We start from the raw sequence: 22,425 nt of genomic DNA, 5'->3' as shown, positions 1-22,425 counted from the left end.
GACTAGGGACACTAGGCTTAACCATGGCTCTCTCTCTAGGTAACCCTGTGCCAGATATCAAATGGCTGAAGGACGGGCAGCTTTTGGTGCCTGATGGACGACACCAGGTGTTGTCTCACGGTCGTTTCCTCCAGATCTCTGGTGCCCAGGTGGCAGACACAGGACGCTACAGCTGCCTGGCGTCCAACAGTGCAGGGGACCGCAGGAGACATTTCAACCTCAATGTTCAGGGTAAGAATGCCACTCTAAAGGTCCTCGCACACCGGGAACGCGTCGAATAAACTGTCAAAAAAAACATTACGTTGCTTCAACTCATTAAGATCTGAAAAATACCTAAAGAAGTATCCTAAATCCTAATAGTTTTCAGAAAAACGAATGTATTTGACCACAGACCCCATCTCAAAATATTTTGTTCCAGGGACCCTATAAGAAAGAAAGATTTGAGTTGCAAATGTTCACTTTAAAAAAGATATAAAGATTTGCAAAAATGTTCAAGATTTTTCAAAAATAGCAGATCTATAAGCTGTGAGCTTGTATATCTGCTACATTTCAATAGTTGAAGCATAAAATAATGGTTCAAGTGGTTAAAATCTAGAGTGACACGGATGCGTTCGCGGTCTTAATGGGTTAAAATAAAATAAAAAACATTTTAAACAGATTAAAGCACACAGTCTAAACAATGGTGAGTATTCATATATGAACATTGGTCAGGTCAATACATAACATGATTTTCGTGGTTGATTAATTTTTAATGTGCTTCCTGACAGTTTCTCCCACCATCTATGGCTCTGGTCCTGAGGGCTCTGCAGAGGAGGTGACAGTCACCCTGAGCAGCCCTACCTCTCTGGTGTGTGAGGTCCAGTCCTACCCTCCTGCCCTCATCACTTGGCTCAAAGATGGCGTCCCCTTTGAATCGAATCGCAACGTCCGAGTCCTTCCGGGTATGGAGGATCAAGTCAACATGTTTTCCCCTCTTGCTCACACATGAAAATCCTCTGTGTTAAATGAACCCTGATTGTGTACAAATGGAATCACAAGAAGGTCCATTTGGTTCCATTTTTACGCTCTCAGAATTGCAAATGGATAAATGAACACTGAGGATTTTACTGTGTGGAATACAATAGACTAGAATCGGGTAGTTTATTTTTTATTGATTCATTCACTTTGTTTTGACAGGTGGGAGAACCCTACAGATTCTCAATGCTAAAGAGGAGGATGCTGGGAGGTACACCTGTGTTGCCACCAATGAGGCTGGAGAGTCACTGAAGAACTATGAGGTCAAAGTCTACGGTGAGTGGCATCAGTTAATCAAGATGAACGTATGTTCTGTGTTTAATTCATTGTGTGTGGTACTGTATGTGCAAACTGTAGTTAAATCATGGTATTCCTGTCTACATTCTGTGTTAGGGTCCTGGATTAGGGTTTCCATAATGTGAAGCTTTTGTCTGTATCATATTCTTGCATGTAAGATTAATAAAGCTCTGAATGAAAATAAATGAAAACATAACGTAACATGTTCCTATTGTTGAAAGATAACTAAAAGTTAACTAAAAGTAACTGTAATCTGTCTAAATACGTACCTCAAATGTAATGTAGAATGCTGTAAAAGCAGATATTAGATGTTTGTCAAAAAGCTATGCTGTAAATTATCCTTGAATATGTACCGGTAATCTAAGTCATGCTCGTCTACTCTCTACTGTTCAGTTCCACCTCAGATCAATAAGAATGACATCCCTGGGGAGGGCCTGGCCCCTAAAGAGGTAAAGATTACAGTCAACAACACCCTGACGTTGGAGTGTGAAGCCCAGGCCATCCCCACACCTGCTCTGCAGTGGTACAAGGATGGACAGGTAGCATATTATTGTTAACTGACTGCTTATAAGCTTTGTAGGTCGGCTATTGTATGTGTCACACCGTTGTAAAGTATAAATTAGGCCTCTTTTATTTTTCCATAGATCCTGCGGGCAGATGATCATATCTCCATAACATTCCATGGCCGTATTGTTCAGATCAAGCATGCCCAGGTGTCAGACACCGGCCGCTACACATGCGTTGCCACCAACATTGCCGGGGAGGATGAGAAGGACTTTGATGTAAATATACAAGGTGAACTGGGTTCCCATTGAATGAAGATACTGTATAAACTGGGACTGTTGGTGCTTTTCATGCACTCACAGTTTGGTTTAGGGAGTTTTGGAATGTTTATGGTGCCATAATAGTGCTGCAAAATGTATTGCTCCAAAGAACTCATGACTTTGCAGTTATTCATAAAGATGCATGTATTGTTCACTTTCAAAATATCCCCCTGATTGCCTATCTAACTGAAGTATGAAACTATAGGTGTTGCAGGCAATGTCTTAAAAACACCTCAATGTTCTTTCTTTCTTTAGTCCCCCCTAGTTTCAATAGACCTGGTGGAGTGAGAGACACCACCTCTTTCCCAGGCAGCGGTGGAGAAGTTAAGGATGTGATCCTTAATAATCCCATCTCGCTCTACTGTGAGACCAATGCGGTACCTCCTCCAACACTCACCTGGTATAAAGATGGTAGACCACTGGCCTCCAACGACAAAGTGCTCATACTGCCAGGTGAGACTGAAAGAGACAGAGATAGAGACATCACCGTTTTACCTTATTTATTCTTGGTTGATAGCAGATCAATTGCAGCTCTACAGGGTTTACTTGTCGGTCTGCTACTTTCTGTGCATGACACCAGCGTGCAGCCGTGCAACCAAGTATAAATCAGGCTTTGGTGGCCATTGTACGAGCTCTCGCACTCGCGTTTTTGCAGTTGTTTACTTTTCATCCTTTATATTCTTACTGTCATTTCACTTTGAGCATGCACTTAATGAATATTTGATATTATTGTCCTATTATCTGACGTTTGCTTTGTTTCTTTGCTTCTCTCCTTTCTTTCTTATCTTTCATAGATTGAGTTTGAGTGTTTGTGTGTATTTACAGTATATTTGAATGAAGATAGGGTGGGGGGAGATCAATGAGACAGTGACAGTACAGACAAAGACAGGTTCCATCCTAAACCGTATGTGTGTTTGTTTCTCCGTCCTAGGGGGGCGTGTGTTACAGATCCCTAGGGCCCAGGCTGAGGACTCAGGCAGATACACGTGTGAGGCTGTCAATGAAGCTGGAGAGGACTCCATTCAGTATGATGTTAGAGTATTACGTGAGTAGAGGATTTACTTCTGCCTCTAAGTATTGACCTGGTGAATGAGGCATTATGAATAACACTGCACTGTGTATGCAGTATATTTTTCTATGTTCATTAACCACTTGAAACCTAGCAACAATGTTCGGGAGGGAACATTGACAAATAGTCATAAAACATGACACGTTGTGAGCTTTTAGATGGGCTATTTTCGGTGAACAGACTTGGCGGAGAGGGGGAAAAAGAGAACCAGTTAATAAGATGGTTTAAGTGGTTCACATGTGTTTCTGTATGCCTCCAGTGCCCCCTTCTATCCGGGGAACAGTCAGCGACCTTCCTGATGAGGTGACAGTCCTGATCAACAAGACCACCCAACTGGATTGTCATGTTGATGGAAACCCTGTCCCCAAGATCACCTGGCTAAAGGACAGCCAGCCAATCAGCTCTGACGGCACCCACAGAATCTTGTCCAATGGGCGCTCTCTACAGGTTAGTACCGGGGAATGCCTGAAACCATGGCCTTATAAAAGACTGACAATGCTTGTAAATTCCACATGAAGCAGAGTGATTTGCTTGTGCAGCACAAACTGTCATACTGTATATTTTGGTATGTCACAAAGTAACCAAATATTGCTTACAAGGGTTACTTTCAGAATGTAGTCTCAGCTGGTGGCTTGGGTTCAAACGCATTCTGCCACATCATGAAGCATGCATTATCAAGGTCTAGCACTCTGGACTTTGAATCCAGCAATCTGAGTTCAAATCTCGGTGGGAGCACATCTGGAAACTATGAAAGCTGTTAAGTTTGTCATGTTAGAGTCTTTTCACGCTTTAAAATGGGGATGGGGAGTAAAGGGATTCCTTTGTTAATCCCATTGGCAGATTCAGTTCCAGCTTCACCCAGCTGATGGCTACTCAGATCGCTATGATGACCCCTCGGGGACGGAGCAGTTAGGGGATACATGTCCTGCCCAACATATACAAATGTCCCTTCGACGAACTGGGGACCTTCTTTTTCTTCCTGACATGCCTGTATCTGTGATCTTAAGCCAATGTGCTGCCATCTGTCCCCCAGGTGGTGAATGCTCAGGTATCAGACACTGGGCGCTACATGTGTGTGGCTGACAACGTGGCTGGTAGCTCCGAGAAATCCTTCAACCTCAATGTTCATGGTGAGACACAGTTTTAACAACAAGGCATGACTGAAGTTAATCAAGCACACATCAAGTACTTCAACTCCTACTTTCAAGTTTATTGTGATGTCACAGATTTTTATGTGTGAACATTTAAAGATAATCATAAGAAAAGGAAATTGTCAAATGATAAAACAAAAACAACAATATCAAATAATATACATATTATAAGGCATGTACTAAACAATTTTAATAGAAATCAGGAAAACTACCTCAGTCTCTTGTGCAAGTAATTAACTGTATTAACTGTCTATTACATGTGTGGGAGTGGAGTATATTCACAGTCATATATTATACTTGCTCACATCTATTTGCCCATGGGTCTAAGTCAGGGGTCCCCAAACTTTTTCCAGTGAGGGCCACATAACCTTTCCCTTCTCTGATGGGGGGCCAGGGTCAGTTTGTAACAGAAAAAGTGTGACGATCGCAGGGGTGCCTATCGCAGGGGTTCAACGCGTCTGGTGACTGTACTCGCCGACAGACTCACGGCATTAAAGACATCTTTCTTCTCGGGACACACCTCCTCCACAACAACATTCAAACATTTCTTGACAAACTCTCCCTCAATGAAAGGTTTACCGCCGCTTGCGATCAGCTGAGCAACACGGAAACTGGCCCGATCTGACGATTGGTTCAGCTGAGTTTGGCGTACAAATGTAGTCTGCTGAGCTAACAGTCCACTTTTTAGCTTTGAGAGTTTGTCTGCTCGCATTTGGCCTTGCAAGCTATCATACTTGTCTTTGTGATGGGATTCATAATGTCGGAGCAGATTGTATTCTTTGAATACCGCCACCGTGTCTTGACAGATGAGACAAACAGCCTTTTCTTTGCATTGAACAAAAAAATAATCGTGTGTCCACTGCGGGTTAAATACCCTGCATTCTGAATCAATGTTTCTTAGTCTTACCCAACCTTTTTGCCATTATTCTGTTCTGGGGGGCTCACGTTCACGTTCTATGACTGGGGCAAAGTGAGGTTGTAGTAGCAACATTTTTTTTTTTTTTTTTTTTTTTGCGTCATTGTTCAGGGGGCCGGGTCAAATGTGGATGTGGTGGGCTGTGTCCGGCCCCCGGGCCTTAGTTTGGGGACCCCTGGTCTAAGTGCTGTATTGACTTCTGTATTGCTATTCTTCTTCCTTCGTCCAGTGCCTCCCACCATTGTAGGCCTGAGCCCTGAGAATGTGACAGTGGTGGTGAACAACTTTGTATCGTTGACTTGTGAAGCCACTGGCTTCCCCCCTCCCACCCTGAGCTGGCTAAATGACAGGGGCCCTGTTCAGGCCAACGCCAACGCACTCATCATGCCAGGTACTGTACTGCCACGCTCCATCTGTACTGGGAGGAATTTACATGAATTGAGGTGTATCCAGGGTTTGATTTGCCGGGGGGGATGGGGGGAAATACATGCCTCTCTGCTGCTGATGTCCCCCCTCTGGTCATTCACTGGTATTGGTGTTCAGACTGAATTAAATACAGACTGTCTGATATTTATTTGTTTTATAATATTGAAATGTAGTAATTGAATTAAAAATGTATGTTAACCACATTAACTCTGGCATCCCAGTTTTGAGCAATTTTATCAACATCTTCTTGCCTTTTTTCTTTTTCTAATTCCAAAATAGGCCTAATAGAATATCCACAAGCACACAACGTGGCACAATGCGACACGTTGTGAGCTTGTAGAGCATCTATTTGTGCTATACAAAGAAGTACAGATATACAGTATATTGTCCTTTGTTTTTTACTAATCGAATCCTGGGTCTACCTGTCACAGTGTATTGTCAAACGTATGTACAAAATGACAAAAGATGTCACTTGTTTCAGCTGATTAGACATTGTTGTCTGATTTATGTTATTGTTCCTCAGGTGGTCGGACACTACAGATTCTGAGGGCCAAGATATCCGATGGAGGGAAGTACAGCTGCGTTGCCATGAACCCAGCAGGAGAGGCTCGTAAACTCATCTACCTCACTGTGTTTGGTCAGTCGCCCGTCACATTGATTCAGCACTCAAAGCTCACTAGTATACACTTGATGTCAGGGGTGTAAAGTAACTAAGTATATTTATTTAAGTGCCCCTCTTAGGGTGCCCTCACACCAAAGTACCTATGAGAGTGGAATCCGCGTTCCGCCAATGCATTTCAATGAGAGTGAAGCGGTTTCATGCTAGCAGAGGATTTCTGCAAAAAACGCTCCCTTCTCATTGAAATGCATTGGCGGAACGCGGATTCCACTCTCATAGGTATTTTGGTGTGAGGGCACCCTTAAGTGCAATTTTGAGGTATTTGTACTTTACTTGAGTATTTCCAATTTCCAATACTTTTACTTATACTCCACTACATCTTGGATCCAAATATTGTACTTTTTACTCCACTACATTTATTTGAAAACTTTAGTTACTAGTTAATTTGCTGATATAAATTATAATATTATAAAACATACATAAACCACTTTAGCCGTATTTTATACCTTTGCTATATGAAAATAGCCGATCTACAAGCTCACAACGTGTCGCATCGTAACATGTTGTGAGCTTGTAGATATGCTATTTTCAAACATTTTGTACTTTTATTTTTGGTACTTTAAGTACATTTTGATGCCAACATTTTCATAATTTTTCTTCCACTGCACTTGATGTGAAGTGCTTCATAACAAGAGACCGGGTGAACAATACAGAAATATATCATTTAATAGCACAGACCTTGACGCCACCTGTGGTCCATATGCCTATGGAACATGCTACAGCTCAATAAATTCATGTTTATAATTTGGTCGAGAATTGAAAATGCATTAGTCAACTATTATCTACTTTCTTCTTCCAATCTGAGTCTCCTATTTCCTATCTCCCTTCCGTCATGTTCCCTTCCATCTGCCGAATCTCCTCTGCTCGCCTTCACTCGTCTCTGATCTCTGTTTCCTTTGACAATTATTGCATCTATCTCTCCATGTCCTCATCCACCCCAACAGTTCCTCCTAGTATTCGGGACAGCAGTGGGGACTCCCCCGTGGTGGTGAGTGTGCGCACCGGGAACTCTGTGACTCTGGAGTGTGAGTCCAACGCCGTACCCCCTCCCACCATCACCTGGTACAAGAACGGCAGGGCAGTGACTGAGTCTGCCAATCTGCGCATCCTGGCAGAGGGGCAGATGTTAGAGATTAAAGGGGCAGAGGTGAGAGATGGATGGTACATGTATCTGCTCTCATTTAATTTTTTTCATTAATCTAATTATTTTAAAGCATACCCAGTTTCCAATGTGGTGAGAGGACATACTGTACAAGTACATGTACAGAAGAACTGTGCACACACTTTGCACAATAAGTCAGCACAACGGCACAAGATATGGGAGAAACTCCACTCCACCGTTAGTTCTCAGTGCCACAATGGCAATCATCTGTAGCTGCAAAGGTCATACACAAAATGTATGACCAATGTATTTATTGTGATTTCTAGGTGTCTGATACAGGCCAATATGTGTGTAAGGCCACCAACGTTGCCGGTCAGGTGGACAAGAATTTCCACCTCAATATATATGGTAAGTATGGTAAAATAAAACAAAACCTATGCAGTTTGAAAGAGAGATCAGCATGTTATTCACACCGCTGTCTATAAGCAAAACACTGATCTTTCTTTCTCCCCACCCTCTCAGTACCTCCTAGTATAGATGGCCCAGCAGATGAGAGGGTTGTTGAGATCATCAGTAACCCAGTCACCTTCGCCTGTGACGCCACAGGCATCCCTCCTCCTAGACTCACGTGGCTGAAGAATGGACACACCATAGGTGAGTCTGGATAGTCAAAGCTCTGTTTGCCATGAGAGCCAGATTGTCTGCGTTTCATTTATTAACAGAAAAAAAATGTGTCATTTACAATTTGGGATAGAATTAGATTTAGCCTATAGTTGTATGGCTTAATACTTTGAGTGCTATGTTTACATAACTAATACTTACTTTGAATGTATAACTATGTATGTTTCCTTATTTTTCATCGTGGATTTTGTCATATACGCTATATATGCATCCTATATATTTTTTTGACTGTACTGTAATGTCTCCTAGAGAATTCAGAGTCTCTGGAGCTGCACATCCTGTCAGGGGGCAGCAAGCTGCAGCTCGCCCGCTCACAGCTTTCAGACAGTGGCACTTACACCTGTGTGGCTTCAAATGTGGAGGGCAAGGCACGCAAGAGCTACCACCTCACCATACAAGGTGCACTCACAATCTACTTTGAGCCCATAAGCCACATCTCATTTCAAATATTTTTCATTTGATTTACAAACTGACTGATTCCTCAAGATTTCGGTGGGTTGTGAGTGATAACCTGTGAGTGACTTAACACCAGTACTTCTCTCCCAGTCCCTCCCAGTATCTCTGGCTCGGAACTGCCCAGTGACATGGGAGTTTTGCTGAATGACAGCATCCAGCTGGTGTGCCGTGCCCAGGGGACCCCTCCCCCCAAAGTCCAGTGGCTGAAGGACGGGGAGGTCATCAGCAGGACGAGGAGCAAAGCTCTCAGGTAACAATAGAGTCAGTGAAGGAAAGAGTCTGGACAATATTAGGCCAGTCATTCTGAGCCCAAAAACCCCCCCAAAAGACCCAAAAGAAATTGCAATAGTAATCATTCAGGGTTTTTTATGATCCTTTGGTTCATCAAAATAACATATTAAAAGTTGTGAGTTATATATTTAGTGGATCAAGTCGCTAACCCTCCGGTCGAAATGATGGTCGTTCGAAAGAGCAAGATTTTACCGGCCCGCGGCCCCTTGTCATTTTTGTAATGTGGCCCACCGGTTCAGAAGTTTGAGTATCCCTGACCTAATGGATGGCTCCTGTTTCCTTGGTGTAGGATCAGTCCCGATGGCAGCACCCTGACCATATCAAGAGCTCATACTTCAGACAGTGGAAAGTACACCTGCGTAGCTACCAACACAGCTGGAGAGGAGGATAGGATTTTCAACCTCAACGTTTATGGTGGGTTCAAAGTTTTGTCTTCATACCGATTGGGTGGATTATCCCACTTACAACTTGGCCACAAGCTAATTTTTGCTAACAGCCGTTAATAATCAGAATACATTTTTCCTCTGTGGCCGTAAATACTGCATATAAAGTATACTGTAAATATTTCACCACTGCACAACATACTGTATAATTTATCCATTGTACAATGAATGTGTCCTCCATGGTCTGTAGTGCCTCCTGTGATAGAAGGCAACCGTGAGAAGGCAGATGTGTTGACCACCGTTCTGGACAGTTCAATCAACATTGAGTGTGTGGCGACAGGCTCCCCTCCGCCCCAGCTCAACTGGCTGAGGAACGGCCTTCCACTGCCGGTCTCTTCCCACATACGACTGCTATCTGCTGGACAGGTGCTCCGGTAGGTCAGTGGCCAGGGAGTTGAGGATGAAAGGGTGGTGGCAGACCAGTGGAAAAAAGTGCTCAATTGTTTTACTTAAGTAAAAGTGTCAAATACCGCAATATAGAAAAACACTCTGTTACAAGTAGAAGTGAGGAATTCAAAATGTACTTGAGTAAAAGTATAAAGGTATTGGCATCAATAAGTACTTAAAATACCAAAAGTAAAAGTTTTTTTTTTTTTTAAATAGCTGATCTACAAGCTCACAAGGAGTTGCGATGCAATGCGCCGTGAGCTTGTAGATCGGTTATTTTCAAATAGCCACAGTATAAAATAGGGTTAAAGTGGTTTATGTATGTTTTATAATATTATAATGTATATCTGCAAAGTAACTAGTAACTAAAGTTTTCAAATAAATGCAGTTGAGTAAAAGTACAATATTTGGATCTGAGATTTAGAAGTAAAAGTATTGGAAATTGGAAACACTCAAGTAAAGTACAAATACCTCAAAAGTGTACTAAAGTACAGTACCTAAGTACATGTACTTAGTTACTTTACACCACTGTGGCAGACATACAATAGGATGATCATTGAGTTGCATTATACGTTCCTCTTCATGGAAAATCATGGAACATAACACCGTTTACAGAGATGCTGACATTGAAGATCACAACAGTGTTGTGTGTGTTAAAAAGCTAATGTATCAGGGTACATGTATGTTGTGTCATTTTCCATCTGTCAGGATAACTCGAACCCAGGTGTCTGATGGGGGTGCATATACCTGTGTAGCATCGAACAGGGCAGGAGTAGACAATAAGCATTACAACCTACAGGTGCATGGTGAGTCTCAACAAGTTCAAAATCACTTGCCTGGATCTGAGGAACAAAGTCAAATATCATAATGTGTGTAATAATGAAGTCACATAATTCACCTTTTATAATTAAGATGAATGTGTTTCCATTGACTACAGATTTATATTTGTAACGGAACACATTGTCTTCAATATTGTTCCAATAATCTAATAAACTAAAGTATATTATTTTGGTGAATTAAAAAAATATTAAGCATTAAAGGCCTCCCTCCACCTTGATTTCTTATAAACTTCTTCTGACAGTCCCTCCCAGTCTGGATGGAGCAGGCAGCACAGAGGATGTGACGGTAGTGAGGGGGAGCGTGGCCTCTCTGCTCTGTATCGCTGATGGGACTCCCACCCCCATCATGTCCTGGCTCAGAGAGGGGGAGACTCTGGCTGGTGACGCCCACTTCAGCCTCCTCAACCTGGGCACCACCATGCAGATCACCCGAGCCAAGGTCAACGATACTGGCCGCTACACATGCATGGCTAACAACACCGCAGGACAAGCTAGCCGCCACTTCAACCTCAAAGTGCTTGGTGAGAGAAAGGCCCGATTTATACTACATCAGACAATGCTGTCTCACACCAACAATATCCGGTCTACTGTATAAGCTTGTACTGTGTGCGTTGCTTCCACGGCACATTGCCAATTTATAGATCTACTATTTTCGATCCGCGATGTCATCGTACAATAAATTAGGCAAAGATTACTCAAAGGTCTAACGTTCTGTATTTTCTTGATATAGTGTCAAAATGGGGTGGAAATTATTATTGCACATTTATTTTGTCATTCAGACCCTCCACGCATCAATGGTTCCCGTGTACCGTCGGAGGTATCTGTGGTTGTGAACCATGTTCTGGAGCTGCAGTGTGAGGCCTCGGGCATCCCCACCCCCAGCCTCACCTGGATGAAGGACGGACGGCCCCTCCCTCAGACAGACAGCCTCCAGCTCCTCCGAGGAGGGGAAGTTCTCCGCGTGTCCTCTGCACAGGTCCTGTCCTGATGTGACAGCTCTTTAATTCATTCCTCTGTTTGCTTGTTTTATTAATGTGAATTTAATTTGATCTTGTTTAAAAGTTTAAAAACAACATATGATTTGAAAAGTCTTCTTTTAATCCTCGCCCCATGTTCTCATGTGACATTATTTTGATGTTTATTCCACAGTTGGAGGACACAGGCAGATACACCTGTCTGGCCAACAGTCCTGCTGGAGACGACGACAAGGAGTTCCTGGTCAGAGTGCATGGTGGGTAATGTGGTAAAATGCACTACAGCATGCGTTAAAAATGATGCTGCATGAATAATCTGTTTGCTGTTGCATGCATTAGCAACACCACCCATTTCATTTGTAATTGCTGGTTATTTTTTTTAGAAAAAGGTCCTTTGATCCCACTGATTGTAATATATTTTAGTGCTGTTCTCCATCTCACACAGTTCCTCCTAATATTGCTGGTGAGAGCACACCACAGAATGTGTCAGTGCTGCAGAACAGACAGGTGACTCTAGAGTGTAAATCTGATGCTGTTCCACCTCCTACTCTCGCCTGGCTTAAGAATGGAAAACCCTTGCAGGTGAACAACTAGCAACATATTTAATAATTGATTTTATCAACATTTTGATAGTAACAAATGCCATGAACATATTCCTGCATTTTTTGCGTTTGTGTGTGCATGTGTGCTGTGCGTGTGCATGTGTGTGTGTGCGTGTGTGTGTGTGTAGGCCTCTGGTCGTGTGCGTATTCTGTCCAACGGTCGCTACCTGCAGATCAACGTTGCTGAGCTGAGTGATGGGGCTCAGTACATGTGTGTAGCGAGCAACATTGCCGGCAAAACCACTCGACAATTCAACCTAGCTGTCAATGGTAGGTTCACCAGATTATACGAAGAGAGATACTGTCAATATGCCACGGAAGGCTTATGCACAGAAACAGAAACAGGAACGGAAAGGCATGAATAACAATGTCTTGTGTGTTTACTGGTCCCCGTAGTGGCCCCTACCATCCGGGAAGGTCCTCTGGCTGTGTCGGTGCACATCAACAAGCCAGTGGTGTTGGAGTGTATAGTTAGTGGTGTCCCCCTGCCTCGCGTCACCTGGAGGAAACACGGAGCCGTGCTCTCAGGAAACAACCCCAGGTCAGGATGCATTATTATCTACACAGCTATGATTATGTGTGAATGGTGTGTGTCTGGAGGCTCCTGTGTAGTAGTACTTACTGGCAGCAACCTTTTCCTCAAACAAAGATATCGTCGTTGTCGAGTGGAAACCTTGTATGTCCAAAACTTTCCTTTTTTTTGCCATTATTTTTTAAAATGATTGAACATTTTGACTTTTGTGCAATGCTTTTTTTATGATGAAGTAGGGCTTTAATTTACAAAAAACATACACATTTGAAACTTGTAGATACAAGGTGTCTGCTAGTCAGCAGTGTATTGTTTGGCAGTGTGTGCCTCTTATGTCCTGTTTTCACTGAGCAAAACTTCTGGAAGTCTTGTCAAAAATGACAGCAATTTTGATATTCACGCCATGTGAAAACTGCCACTTATTTTGTGTTCCGGGAGTTTTGGAGTCCGAAATTTGACGGCAAAATACCTAGTAATTTTTGCTGAAAGTACCGTGAGAATACAAATTTCCCTTCTGTGAAAACGCATACCGTTATTTTTGACGTTCTTTTGACAAGCAGGTGCGTAAGGAGCCAATGAATAAGAGTTAAAGCATTGTATTTGGGATTGAAAACGATCTGAATGTGAATGGGATATACAGTAGAAATATAATACAGCTTCACCTTGCATTAGGGATATAATTATTTAGGCTATAGAGTCCTTGCATTAGGGATATAATTATTTAGGCTATAGAAGAGTAGAGTCGCATTGTGACCATGGCTGGCTGCCTGCAAAAGTGCAATGATTTCTTAACGGCAGCTCCTTTTGGAACCTCTTCCTCCGCTATCTGCGGATGGACTGGAGAGGTTCCGAAAGAAAGAAGCTGTTCTCAACAAAAGGTGCATCATTAGTTTATCGTCGTTCGTCGTTGTCGTGTGATGATTAGCCTAAAAGTCTTTTGAGCAGCGAGCGAGTCCACAGACAGCGAATCTAAAGCCCACAGGTGCAACACGTTGCACACATTAGATGTGTTGTTGTTGCTGAGCATGAAGAATATTTTGTTTTAGTAAATCCATTTGTAGCGTTCAGAGTGAGAGAGAGAAGAGACAAGACAGGCACCGATGCCACCGCAGTGAACGCACCGAACTGGGGAGAGTGTTTTTTTTTTTTTTTTAAGGTCTTTCAGTCCAAGTGTTGCCATGTCTGCTAATTATAAGCGACTCTGGGCTTCATTTCCGTAAAGTTGCTTGTATATGATAGTAGCTGGTTTCGTTTTATTTGTTGTGAGCTTGTAGATCGGTAATTTTCAATTAGCTGATGTGGTGATACGTGTAGTTTTAAAGTGCTCGTGTGGCCTAGATAATATCACTTTTTGGGGATTATTTTCGTACACCTGGTTGCTTAGTTCTCTCGCAAAGTCTGGCAACACAGACTTTCATACCGCGACAACGGTTTAGTGAAAACGAGGTATTTTATGGCTATGCCAGCATTTTTGCTTATGTGAAAACACCCAAAAAACTAAACTCCCGGCAAGTTGAAAATCATTATGCTAATTATTTTGCAGGAAGAATTCCGGAACTGTAGTGAAAACATGCCTTTAGTGAACAGTTTCTTATTAGCGATTCCATGCCTAACTAGGGTCATCTAATCATGAAGGCATTGTTTTGTTTTGTGTTTTGCAATTGTTGCTATTTATTTCCAAAAATGGCCATGCCATGGTTGGATCTTCCTCATATTGTATGAACACTGGTGCAGGTACACATTTGCAGAGGATGGATCTTTACACATCCACTCTGCCCAGGTGACCGATACAGGCCGCTACCTGTGTATGGCCACCAACCAGGCTGGAACACAACGCAAGAGAGTGGATCTGCAAGTGTATGGTGAGAAGACAGCAGTGACTTCATAAAATGCACATCCACACGCATGTGCGTGTTTGCAGCGTACGCTCACACATGCACACACACAGTGAGTGTTTTTTCTCTCTTGCAGTGCCCCCCTCCATCGCTGACGGTCGCACCAATGTAACCGTGACAGTGAACCTTCTGACCACGCTCTCCTGTGAGGCCACTGGCATCCCCAAGCCCACCGTTACCTGGACGAAGAATGGCCGAGCCATTAATACAGACCAAAACCAGAATATGTACAGGTTGATCCAGGTTTTCCTCTGTTTATTACCTCAAGCCCTTTTTAAATTAGCTCATCTCAGCAGACAAAAACTATATATGCAAATGTCAACCGAATGTATTTCTATATTCCTAGCAATCAAAATATCTGTCTATGGCTCCCGCTACACTAGCCATTATACAGTATTTGTAAGACATAATTCAAGGTCAAGAACCAAAATGTCATTAAAGGAAGTTTACATGTATGGCTTTGCTTCTTTTTCAGGTTACTTTCATCAGGGTCGCTTGTGGTCATAGCACCCACAGTGGAGGACACTGCAGTGTATGTGTGTGTGGTCTCTAATGATGCAGGGGAGGACTCCAGAGCCATCAACCTCACTGTACAAGGTCAGTGACACCACTGGTTACTTCATTGTCCATTTGACATATTGAAAACACAAGGTTTATTTAATTGACAGTTCCATTCCAAGAGCAAGTTTTTGGGAGTGTTTGTATGGAATCAGTCATAATTATTAAGTCGGGTTGATAATCCATCCTGGGTTAGTGTGTTAGGGTTAATTAACTGTGTGGACAGGAGTTTGAAGAGTCAGTTTGAGTCAGTTGTCAATGAACAACCAGATGTAACAGCTGGGATTGTTGTAGACCTACAAGTGCGGACAAAGGCTTACAGTCAATATGTGTCTGTTCCTTTTCATTTATTTAAAAACAAACATTTTACCCATTCTGTATCTTCTCAGTTCCTCCATCAATAGCAGACGAAGCTACAGAACTTGTTGTGAACAGACTATCCCCAGTGGTCATTGGCTGTACTGCGTCTGGGGTCCCAGAGCCTGTTCTCCACTGGAGCAAGGATGGCATGAAGCTGGCTATAGTGGGATCAGGATATAGCATCCTGCCCTCAGGTTAGATTCAGATATGGATAAAATACCTTTATTTTTGTAATGAAGTAATTGAGATCTGCATTACATACATTACCATACTGGACAACTGAAATTAATGAAATTGGTACCCCTATCAACATTAAGATATACAATATACAAGATACAATATTATGAAATGTACAATTTATTATGCAGGTCAAATACAACTTGAACCAATGTATTGAATTGACCGCCATGACCCATGTTCTTTGACCACTGTTGTTTAGAGGTATTTATGTTGTTAAATAATACATGGACCACTGTACATCATCAGCTGCGATCTCTTCTAATCTCCAGTAGTCTGTGTTTTGAGTTTGATTACATGTGTACTGCTCTCTTCTATATTCAGGTCCAATAGAAATCACATCAGCTGAGATGAGTCATGCTGGACGCTACTCCTGCATGGCCAAGAACGCTGCAGGCTCTGCCCACCGCCATGTACAGCTCACTGTACAGGGTGAGTTAAGGTCTTTGCAAACTGCGTTTTTCGGGACGAATATCGGAGTGAATTTCGGAGTGCGTGAATAAAAAAATCAACATCACGTTATGTCAATCACGTTTGCACACTGCCGCCCGTTTCGTATTTATTTTCGGACCAGGGTTGATTTTTCCCGATTTTCGCAGCTGTCGCACTGAGTCCCTTGCTCTCTCTCTCTTTCCTCTCTCTCTCCCTGGCCTACGGCTTTCGGATTTCCAAAACGCAACGAAAACACGCAGTGCAGTGTGCAACCATCTTAAGAAAGACACACTTATCATTATCACAGAGTGTGCCATGAGGTGCGCTCACCACTGGCGATGCCAGTGACATCACCACTGGCATCACCACTGGCTATGCCAGTGACATCAACACTGGCATCACCAGGAATGCTGGTGCCTCATTGATCAAATAAAATAAAACAAGGAATCTTGTTATTACCACATGAAGCCATCCTCATGCATCATTACTAAGCGGAAAGTACCAAAACAGTATAAACATTAATGTTTGTTTTCTTTACTTATCGTTCTAATTGCATCTCTCTTGCTCCACTGCCCTTCTCAGAGATCCCAGTGATCCAGACCCATCCTCCCACCCTGGATGTGATACTGAACAACCCCATCACTCTGCCCTGCAAGGCCACTGGCTTCCCCAGACCCACCATCACCTGGCAGAAGGAGGGCATCAACATTCACACCACAGGTAGCAATGCTGTTGCTAGTGCTTCTGTTGTTGTTGTTGTTGTTGTTGGTGGTGGTGGTGGTGGAGTTGCTGTTGTTGTCCACCCACTTCAACACAGGTAATAACAGGGAGTATCTATCACTGACTTCCCTCTAGGAGGTGGTTTCACAGTGCTGCCTAATGGAGGACTGCAGATATCCAAGGCCTCTGTGTCTGACTCTGGAACGTACATGTGTGTGGCTCAGAATCCTGCTGGCACTGCCCTGGGAAAGACCAAACTCAGAGTGCAGGGTAAGTCAGCCGGCGTTTTAAGCCTGATTTATACTTGTTTTCTCGCTGGTGTTGCTTGTCGAAGATGAATACAGGTGATCTACAACTTGTAGTGAGGTTGCATTTAGAAATTGGGTTAAAGGTAGTGTAAGTGATATTTTTGGTTTAAGTGTTTGTTCAGTAACTGGAGTCTCTCCAGCTCTTTATTAAACAGAAAATGCATTTTCGGGTCGGGATGCCAATTTTATCCAATCAGGAGAGAGAGCTCACGCTGGACACAGATTAAACAAGTGAAATTGGAGGTCATGACACAAATACTGTAAGTGAGCAGCCAAAATTGAACTGGTATAACATTTAATGGGTATTCTTTCCTGATTGGCTGAAAATTGTCAACCCACCTGAAAATGTATTTTCCGTTTATTAAAGATCTGGAGAGACAGAGAGACCCCTGTTACACTATAGCAATAATTACTATCACAGTATAGCGATATAACCTTTAAACAAAATACTTCTTGTTTTAACCCAAAAATATCACTTAAACTACCTTTAAGCAATTCTGTGAAGTTTCACTAAATAATACAGTATCTGTCATTAATACCTGTGATCCCTCTGGTTGTCTTTTCACTTAATCACCGCCCTTTCAGGTAGCGTAAAAAGGCATTGCTTAACAGGAGATTATGAACAAGACTAGTGTACAGTAAAAACACTCCCACTGTGTCCTGCAGTCCCTCCGGTGATCAGCTCCAACACCCAGAGTTACCTGGCACCCCTGGACTCCTCTGTGACTTTACATTGTCAAACGGAGGGCTCCCCGTCACCCTCCATCACCTGGCACAAAGACGGGCAGCCGCTACGCGAATCTGTGCGTCAGCGGGTGCTCAGTTCAGGATCCCTGCAGATTGCCTTCGTCCAGCCCAGTGATACAGGACGATACACCTGTAGTGCTGCCAACGTAGCTGGTACAGCTAGTGCAGAGATGAGCCTTACTGTTCAGAGTAAGTTATACTCAATTTGAGCAACAACTGTTACTAGTCTAGCAGTAGATTAAACTCTCAACTTGTTCAGCCCTAACTCAAATATCAAACAATTCAAAGGAAACAAGCACATTTATTCATCTATGTATTCATTAAAGGTGATGTTTTTATGTTACAATAATTGTTAATTCGTTATATATTCCCATTATAATCATTGATATACTATAGACTGTTTGTTCAGTAACAGGGGCCTCCCCATCTCTCTAGCTCTTAGTGATTGGATGAAATTGGTATCCTGACTTGAACATTTATTTTCTGTTTACTGAAGAGCTGGAGATATAGGGTGACCCCTGTTACTTTACACTTATCCCTACTACTAATTCAGAGCGGTTATTTTTCGATTATTTTTAGGCAATTCCGCGATAGAATCACATTTACACTGCTTCTAAAGACTCCACCTTTTGCACAAAAATCGCGCATTTTTACCCGAATGTTCTTAGCTGCTTCTCCTGAAGCTATGGTATTTGCACGATGTACACTTTGTACAAAAGTAATGTGTAAGTTTACTGAGCATATCTTTCCCGGAAGTTCTCCTACGCAATTTTCGTCACGAACGTATCAGGTTACAGTTTGCTTCAAGCCTCAAGCAGCGACGCAGCGAGACTGCCCCCCCCCCCCCCCCCCCTTCCTCCGAGAGAGAGGGAGAGGGTCAGAGGGAGAGGGAGGGAGGGAGACAGTGAGCTGGAATATAGGCTACCCCTCTCCCACTACTTACATTGCGCGTGGAATGGATCCAAGTACAACATTAACCTCTATGCTGGATGTGTGAATCACCTAAAAACAGCGATGTTTGACGAGACACACGTGTGTTTGTGTAGTCCGTTAATAACAAGCATGGTACGTTGGTAGCGATACTTTTGTACTTTTACTTGAGACCTGAAGTTGGGAAGTGTTACCGAATATGTGTCGTGTTTCTATGCGAGTCTAGAACGTAACTCGACAAGTGTTATCCTTATGCATAGATTAAAAGCTGCCATTTCATTTGCCTTGATGTTGAAATGAACACGTAACGTGTGAAATCAGTGGTGGACATTTTAGACTGAAGTAAAAGTATGAGCAGAGTGAGACCAGCACAACAGAACAGAGTAGCTCAAACGGGACCAATAGTTTGTCAATAGACAGTGTCCACTCTTGCTGTAGCGTCGCGTAACCCATGAGTCCCTGCATGGGCTATAGTGCGCACACATGACAGAATTGGTGAGAGGCTGATAGCCTATTCATTCACTTCACCTATATACCCAGACAGTACAGCGACATAACGCCGATACCTACTCAACCTCTGTAACAAAGGAGGTTTGCTCATTGGGATGATGCATTTGCGACGTCGCTTGCCACACGGCACGGATATTTTTAAATTTTCAACATGTTACACCCATAGAGTTATAATAAGTAGGTTACACCACGGACAACCGCTTTTCGCTTGCGTCGCGTGTGTGAGTGAGTGAATGAGTGAGTGTGCGTTCATGCCTCGGAGATAGAGAGAGCACAGATACAGACAGCGTCTATAAAGCTGCGTGAGTATGATGTTTTAAGCATTGTTTCCCAAGTACTGTGTGGGTCTCGACCCACGGGTGGCTCGCGAAATGGGACTGTGTGTGTGTGCCAATGTTGTGTATTGTAACTGCGTCTTCTATTGCAAACAGTGCTAAACTCTTCAATCAATCAATCAGTCTAGATACAACAACCTCGCAAATTTGCCTACAGCCCCCCCCCCACCCCCACACCACTCAAAAGTCCTCAATTCAACATATAGGCTACGTCAGTAAAAGTACAAAAGTATTGACTGTCAGCCCAGACTACACTGGACACCTTACACAATTGTTCCTGTTTCCTGAGTTATTGGTGTCCGACCAAGTGTGCCTTTTTGTTCATGATAGATATTGACAATAAGGTATTGAAAACATTTTAATCTGAATTAAAACCTAAACCCTTATGTTGATCAAATATAGAGCAGTCCTGCCTGAGCGCCCCTAAACCCCTTATGTTGATCAAATATAGAGCAGTCCTGCCTGAGCGCCCCTAAACCCCTTATGTTGATCAAATATAGAGCAGTCCTGCCTGAGCGCCCACAGGGCGCGAAGCCTTTCTAGTAGTAATAATTACTAACAGAATATATGGAGCTTTAAGATTTGTTTTAACCAAAATATACAGCAGCCTTTAATATACAGTTATATAATTGGAATATCATTTATTAAACCTTTTCTTCCATCACTGTCTTCAAACATCTCTCCAGTCCCTCCCTCCATCCGTGGTGCAGAGTTGGACATAGCAGTGGTGGAGAACAGCCAGGCCCAGTTGGTGTGTGTGGCAGAAGGGGTCCCCCAGCCCAGCCTGTCCTGGGAGAAGGAGGGGACCCCTATCAGCGAAAGCACCGGGGAGTATACCATCCTGCCTTCTGGGGAGCTGGTTGTAGACAACGCCCAGGTGAGAATTAGACAAAAAATACATGTGACAGTGTGTGTGTGTGGTTTGTTGTCGGACGTCTGGCACAGCAGGTAGCACCTGCAATAAACTGGACTTATTGTAGGCTTGATAAATGACAGTCAATCAGCCCCATCTGTTGTTCTTTAATTAGCAGTGAGTCTTGAAAAACTTAACAAGGAAAACCCCTAGAGACTGTTAAAGAGCTGTACATTTTCTGTTTAACCGGCTTTAGTTTATTTAGCAATTTAGTTACGTTTTCTGAATATCTGTTATGAAAAATATGCTGTGCGTGTGCGTCAGTCTACAAAACATTGACAAGTTATCAATCCCCTCCTCATGTAGAACCTGTTACAAACTTACAGCACCATACCAACCTAACAGAGTAGTTTGTGACGTAAATTGTAAATATGTACTGGTATGCTAATACTTCAGCACTGGTCCATCAAATATCAATATGATAATGCTTTGGAATTGTGCGTATTGATCCTACTGTATGTGTATTTTGTGTGACAGGTGTGTATTGTTCTAGTATCATAATTGGTATTTCCTTCTCCTCCCCATGTGTTTGCCCACCAGCCTGAAGACGCAGGCAGCTACACATGTGTGGCCACTAATGCAGTGGGACAGGACAGCAGGACAATGACACTGTCCGTGCACACTCACCCTGCCTTCACAGAGCTGCTGGGGGACGTGGCTCTCAACAAGGGAGAACGTCTTCTGTTGGCCTGTGGGGTCACTGGCATCCCCCCTCCCAAAATCTCCTGGGCCTTCAACAACAACATCATCCCAGGTATATTATGACCACAGCTGAAATGTTATCCTTAAACAGAAAGTTATGCTTTTGATCTTTTAATGTTTGTTGACTATGTGTAGACAAAATGTGGACTTAACTGTATCACTGCATAGGAATACCATGTGAATGATCTGTTGAGTAGTGTTGCTTTTCTTAAGCTTTTAGTGTTTAACCAACTGGGTTTATTCATGTGTGCTTTTTGTGTTATGGTGGTGTAGCTCACTATGACCACATGAACGGTCACAGTGAACTGGTGATAGAACATGTGACGAAAGATGACTCTGGCACCTACTCCTGCGTGGCAGAAAACAGTGTTGGAACCATCAAGTCACTGGGTTTTGTCTATGTCAAAGGTAAGCAATCACCTAGTCTCTCAAGAACAGCCTCAGAGAACGCTACGCTACTGAGTCTGTCACACACCAAACTCACGGAAGGGATTTTGGGCGGTACCCAAGTCTGGTGACAGGCAGCGCTTTTGACCAATCAAACATAGTGGGCGGTATCTAATGTGTGCGTTGACTATGCATTCCCCCTCACGGGTGGAAACAAACCATCTTTCAACTGTACATATTCTTTGTGCAGCTAAATAAATCCCTCTGTAGTCTATATAGACAAGCGAATTGCTCCATTTAAATATTCATTGACCCACCCGGTTTTCCACACAATGTATGGGTTTCACATTGCCACTATTTGCACAATCAAAGAATGCTTTTGGAAATCGTTGTGCATAACAATAGAATTAAATGGAAGGAAGAATGGCCTACATTACAATAACGAACTACATTTGTTAGTCTACACAGTAAAGTGCAGCAATATGCCTATATGAATTTAGATTTTAGTGTATTATTATTAGTATAGAGTAAATGTAAACGTTGCAACTTCTAGTCTAAAAGACTCATGTATTAAATTATTATATTATAAAACATACATTAATCAACTAGCCCTATTTTATTCCTAGACAGGCTATTTAAAAATAGCTGATCTACTTTGAGTACTACTTTCTGCTTTTGCAATACTTTTATACTGTTACTCAAGGGCTACAT

General features: G+C 42.8%; 1 protein-coding gene across 1 annotated transcript in view; it reads left to right on the top strand.

Annotated features, from left to right (window-relative positions):
• hmcn1 (hemicentin 1) overlaps positions 1-22,425 on the top strand; it is a gene marked incomplete at both ends in the record, with an annotated part of 207,151 nt that overhangs the window by 167,753 nt on the left and 16,973 nt on the right. The window contains 36 exons of the mRNA XM_080728122.1: positions 40-231; positions 768-941; positions 1,177-1,290; positions 1,705-1,850; positions 1,956-2,106; positions 2,391-2,588; positions 3,067-3,180; positions 3,464-3,651; positions 4,238-4,334; positions 5,501-5,662; positions 6,221-6,334; positions 7,321-7,523; positions 7,805-7,886; positions 8,001-8,132; positions 8,409-8,558; positions 8,706-8,865; positions 9,196-9,320; positions 9,540-9,723; positions 10,445-10,542; positions 10,818-11,096; positions 11,355-11,551; positions 11,725-11,806; positions 11,995-12,131; positions 12,280-12,421; positions 12,548-12,692; positions 14,415-14,542; positions 14,652-14,808; positions 15,051-15,172; positions 15,523-15,687; positions 16,055-16,162; positions 16,745-16,882; positions 17,018-17,152; positions 17,857-18,126; positions 20,399-20,589; positions 21,166-21,379; positions 21,601-21,735. Coding sequence (XP_080584248.1) covers positions 40-231; positions 768-941; positions 1,177-1,290; positions 1,705-1,850; positions 1,956-2,106; positions 2,391-2,588; positions 3,067-3,180; positions 3,464-3,651; positions 4,238-4,334; positions 5,501-5,662; positions 6,221-6,334; positions 7,321-7,523; positions 7,805-7,886; positions 8,001-8,132; positions 8,409-8,558; positions 8,706-8,865; positions 9,196-9,320; positions 9,540-9,723; positions 10,445-10,542; positions 10,818-11,096; positions 11,355-11,551; positions 11,725-11,806; positions 11,995-12,131; positions 12,280-12,421; positions 12,548-12,692; positions 14,415-14,542; positions 14,652-14,808; positions 15,051-15,172; positions 15,523-15,687; positions 16,055-16,162; positions 16,745-16,882; positions 17,018-17,152; positions 17,857-18,126; positions 20,399-20,589; positions 21,166-21,379; positions 21,601-21,735 — 5,529 coding nt within the window. The remainder of the gene's footprint in view (positions 1-39; positions 232-767; positions 942-1,176; positions 1,291-1,704; positions 1,851-1,955; positions 2,107-2,390; positions 2,589-3,066; positions 3,181-3,463; positions 3,652-4,237; positions 4,335-5,500; positions 5,663-6,220; positions 6,335-7,320; positions 7,524-7,804; positions 7,887-8,000; positions 8,133-8,408; positions 8,559-8,705; positions 8,866-9,195; positions 9,321-9,539; positions 9,724-10,444; positions 10,543-10,817; positions 11,097-11,354; positions 11,552-11,724; positions 11,807-11,994; positions 12,132-12,279; positions 12,422-12,547; positions 12,693-14,414; positions 14,543-14,651; positions 14,809-15,050; positions 15,173-15,522; positions 15,688-16,054; positions 16,163-16,744; positions 16,883-17,017; positions 17,153-17,856; positions 18,127-20,398; positions 20,590-21,165; positions 21,380-21,600; positions 21,736-22,425) is intronic.

This window comes from Nannobrachium achirus (assembly GCF_963921795.1).
Source record: "Nannobrachium achirus genome assembly, chromosome: 1".
In the NCBI taxonomy this organism is placed as follows: domain Eukaryota; kingdom Metazoa; phylum Chordata; class Actinopteri; order Myctophiformes; family Myctophidae; genus Nannobrachium; species Nannobrachium achirus.
This window is presented reverse-complemented; position numbering and strand designations above follow the sequence as displayed.